Source organism: Bison bison, unplaced genomic scaffold (genome assembly GCF_000754665.1).
Source record: "Bison bison bison isolate TAMUID 2011002044 unplaced genomic scaffold, Bison_UMD1.0 scf7180017864180, whole genome shotgun sequence".
NCBI classification, from domain to species: Eukaryota; Metazoa; Chordata; class Mammalia; order Artiodactyla; family Bovidae; genus Bison; species Bison bison.
The window spans coordinates 15,235,055-15,239,481 of NW_011494752.1; the positions used below are offsets into that span (position 1 = coordinate 15,235,055).

The following is a 4,427-nucleotide window of genomic DNA, read 5'->3' on the forward strand; positions in this document are numbered from 1 at the left end:
TCTCGCAGGATGGCAGAAACCCAATAAAGCAACCTCAATCCTTTTTTTTTTTTTTCTGTGAAATTTATTGTTTCCACATTAAAAGATTTTTTTTGAGGGGAAGTATTTTTTTTAACCACATGATGACCCTATACAGCTGCCCGGAGTAGGACACCATTGTTAAGTCTTTAACATGCCATATGAGTTCTGAATAAATAAAAGCTACAAAGCCCAAGTTATATACAAATATCTTAGGCGATAATGTTTACAAACCTATGTACAATAAAACAAATGTAAACAGTAAATGCAGCATGAGAGTAATCAAAGGATGCACAGGGAGGACCACTTATGGTCAGTCTGCCCCCCGGAGCTGGCGCCAGCCGGCCCCTGGAATCAGGCCACGCAACCCTTCCTGACACAACAGGACAGGCCCTCCGGAGACAAAACAAAAGCGCTCTGAAGATGTCATTTCACTGAAGGACCAGAGAGCTGCCAAGGGGGCGGCCGCCACCCCCTCCCCCAAGTCTGAGGCAGTGGAGGAGGAGACGGCAGGGCCCAGCCCTGAGAGCACCCAGGCCCCAAAGCTCCTGCTATCTCAGACGGGCCTTTGTGGCTGCTTGGGGAGGCAAGTCTATGGAATGGTAACTGAGAAAGTAAAACCAGAAGGTGCAGAAAATGCTCCCTAGTTCAGTGGCCTTCCTGACTCTTCACCAGCCACAGGCCCAACCTGGGGGGGGTGGGGGGAACACATGATCATCAGCACTGGAGACGCTTGGCTGGGAGCTCAGGAGGAGACCACAAGTTGACCTGATTTGGGGAAGAACTTCTAGAAGATCTGCAATGTCCTAAACACAACTAAATCCTATCAGTACAGCAGGGCGGGGCTAGGAGATGCTGTGATGAATGGGTACTTCTGCATCCAGTGACCGAGTAATACACGCATGTATCACCTTGTGACCCACAAAAGTGCAATCATGTGAAACCAACGGCACTACGGCGAGAAGAGAAAATAGCCAGTATTGATATCGCGCAGAGTCCTGGAGCCGGACCGGGCCCAGCAGCCGCCACTGCATGCAGCCTGCCCTCTGCCAGCCGTGGGGAGGCGGGCGGAGGGGCACGAGCTGTGCCCAGGCACCGAGGGGTGAGGCGTGGGTGTCCTGGTGCTTGGAGTGGGGCAGGAGCCCCCAGCTGGAGGCCGGGCACTCACACACTGAGCGGCAGCATACCCGGTGCTGATGACGGGCGCGAGGAGCCCAGACCAGGAGGAGGAGGAGCCGGGTCAAAGCCGTTTACTGCCCTGTGGGAGTGACCAGAGCGGAGAAGGGAAGGAGAAGAGAAAGACAGTGTCATTTAAAATCACTCGACACACAGCATAATTCATCTGCTCTCTACAACTATTCCTCTTCCTGGCCCCAAGGAGAATCCTGATGGCCCAAAGGAGAGCACAGCATTGAGCACCCCACAGTCCCACAGCAATGGGATGACTCTCTTCCCGGCAATCTCATCACACTGGCCATGGTGGCTGCAGCCCTGACTCACTTCCCAACAGAGCAGGTTAAATGTCTACCAGTAGGGAACCAGCGAAGAAGGGTACAACCAGTGAAATATTGCACAGCCTTTAAAAATACATTTCAGAGTTCTTAACAGCATGGAAAATATTCCAAATGCAATTAATGCTAGGTGGAAAAAGCAGGAGGTTACCGAACTGGATATGCTCAACAATATGAAGAAAAAAATTAACAGCATACGTTCTGGGCTATAACCCCTTATATAGCTAGACATTGCTATCCACAGAGCTAAATCTAGAATGTGTGAGGATGCGGGCACTCATACACACACACTCACATATATCATAAAAGGAAAATTTAACAGTAGTTACTTTTCTTCCCTCTGAGTTGTGGGTAAATTTTATCTACTACTTTGTACTTTTTTTGTTTTCCAAATCTCCTACAATGTACATGAATATCTTAAATAAGGGGGAGAAAAATAACTTTTTTAGATGGTTCAGCAAGCAAGCCAGATGGGGAGGCTTCTCTGCAGGCTCAGGAGACACCAGCCCCACCCACACAAGTGCCCACAGCCAGGACCCTGCCCCGCCCCAGCCACCTGGCAGTGCAGCCGCAGGAAGGCGTGAGGGAGTGAGTGCAAGGCCTGGAACCCCTCTCAGGAAGCCACTGCAGCCCTTCCATACTGAAAAACTTCCTAGGGAAATGGGTCTCATTCACAGCCTGGGAGATGCAGCCAACTGCAAGGGGCCGACTGCCCCACACGTGCCCACCACTGTCCGCACTGGCCTAGTCATCTGAGGGGCCCGGGGAGTTGAATATATAGACTCATGGACAGAGATTCTCTTAAACAAAACAAAACACAGACACACATTCACCACCAAGATGACGGTTTCATACACTGCGGAGGTGAGGGTAATCTCATGGAGAAACAGGCATGCAAAGAGACTGGACTGATGACCCTTGACTACTCTGAAGAAACAGTTCACATCTGAAGAAACTAACCTGAGTGTAGATTTCCAATTGGAAATCAAGCCTCCCACACAGGGCAAGAGCAATAGGAGGGGCTCTGACAAGGGTTCTCTCCCCACCTCAGCGATGCATTCAGAATTTTCTCTTCTTTTTGGGCTGGGGAGGTCTGATCTTTGAGCTTCATCACATTTGAAAACTTGAAATCATCCCTCTCCATCCTCCCAAGAGTAAGTGCCTGTCCCTCTTTTCTGGGGACAGAGACTCTATATGCCATTGTTGTGCTCGCAGAAGCAGCCATTTGTCTGTCATTTGTCTGCCTGGTCCCCGAGCCCCGATGCCTGCCTCTTCTAGAACCTCAGGGAGAACTAGACGGCCTCACAAAGAGCTTTAGCCCTGAACACTGACCATCAGATTCCCAGCCTGTCAGAGCATGGCAGCAGGCATGGCTAGAGACAGCCCCCAAAACTTGGCAGAAGGAAGCACTGCTGGGTACCAAGAAGAACCTGACCCCTGTTCCACAGGGCAGGCAAAAGCAGCAAATTTGAGGATGGCTCCACATGTAGGTTTAGAACTGAGCTTTCTGCATTTTCAAGCACAATGGACCTTTAAAGAATGCCAAGTTCATCCCCACTGTTATATTGCCAAGGAAATAAAAACAGAAGGTCCACTGTTCACCAAGCTCACCCCGTGAGCCTGTCACTGGGGACCTGGGCCCACAACCTGTCTCCGCATACCCAGGCCAGCATCCTTTCCCAGCCTCCTCCCACCCAAGGACGTCCGAGAAGCTCCATGCGCAACCAACTTGGTGCTCCCAATACAGGTCAGCTCTAATAGGAAAAATACACAGTGCAATCCAAAATATGAAAAGAAACCAAGAAACTAAGTTAAATAGCTTCCCTGTGTGGCTGGAAATGGGAATTCTGACTTTGAAAGTTGGGTGGAAGAGAGAACAACAATCCAGCAGGGTCCTCCCTAGGACCTCTCTGAGTCAAGAAGTTACTAAAAGACCAGAAGGAAGCTGAACCCAGAGGGAGAATTCTCAGTCTGGTGAAGTCCCTTGAGGGAACTTCAAAGTGTGCAATGAGGAAAGGTTTCTGAGAGAAGAAACACCTCCATACTCACCACATTTGGTCTCAGGGAGCAGTAAAAAAGCTGAAGGGAAATGTCCCAGTGGACAACACAGGACCAAAGAGAGAAAGAATGGGCAAGGATGGAGATACAGATCTGGGAATCATCTATGTAAAAAGGGTTCCAAAAGCTATGAAATTTCATGATCTTACCATAAAAATCTAGTTTAAGAGTCTGAAAAATAGAAAACTCAGCTAAGACAAGGAATGAAGGTCAGTTGTAAATGGCAACAGAAGAACTAAAAGAAGGGTTTAGAAGCTGGTCAGAAGGACAATAAAATTAACACAATATAGATAAAGCCTGGGGACTAAATCTGCCAGAGTAAGGACAGTTCACCTGAGAGGGCAGGAGAGAAAAGGAACAGAGGCGCTACAGCTAGTTCAGGAGAGCAGACAGGCCAACTCCAGACCCGTCCATCCAGTTAGAAGGAGAAATGGAAGCCCAGCACAGCTCCAGTCCTCAGCCCAGGCCCTGCAGACTGAAACATACGTTCCTCAAAAGGAAGGTAGATTTTACACACATGTCCCCAGCTACCACTCCACTTTCCTGGGGAACACAAGCACGAGCAGAGGAGAGGCCCCCCACAGCAAGAATCCACTATCACCCGTGCTGAGAAAACAGAAGACACGGGGTAACAGGAAGCACCCCAGGCCCATGGAGGCAGTCAAATGTGGTCCCAGAGCCTGGCAGTGACCCTGACCCCCACCCCAGACTGCTGGCGTCCTCTCTACAGCACCCTGTACGGGAGTACATCAGCCCATTCACAACCGCCCCAGGACCACTACCATTTGCTCGTTTTTGTTTGCACAGCTGAACTAATAATAATGTACACAGTCAAACCAA

General features: G+C 49.7%; 1 protein-coding gene across 6 annotated transcripts in view; it reads right to left on the bottom strand.

The window, feature by feature from the left end:
* The window catches only part of NDEL1 (nudE neurodevelopment protein 1-like 1), a 51,281-nt gene continuing 46,854 nt past the window's right edge, over positions 1-4,427 (bottom strand). For 4 of the 6 annotated variants that reach the window (XR_825546.1, XR_825545.1, XR_825548.1 and 1 more), the window contains exon 10: positions 1,285-4,424. Coding sequence is in view for 2 of the 6 variants with exons in the window: in XM_010843032.1 (XP_010841334.1) it covers positions 1,183-1,276 (94 nt within the window). In the remaining 4 variants the exon portion in view is untranslated. The other 2 variants (XM_010843032.1, XM_010843033.1) reach the window with 1 other exon arrangement.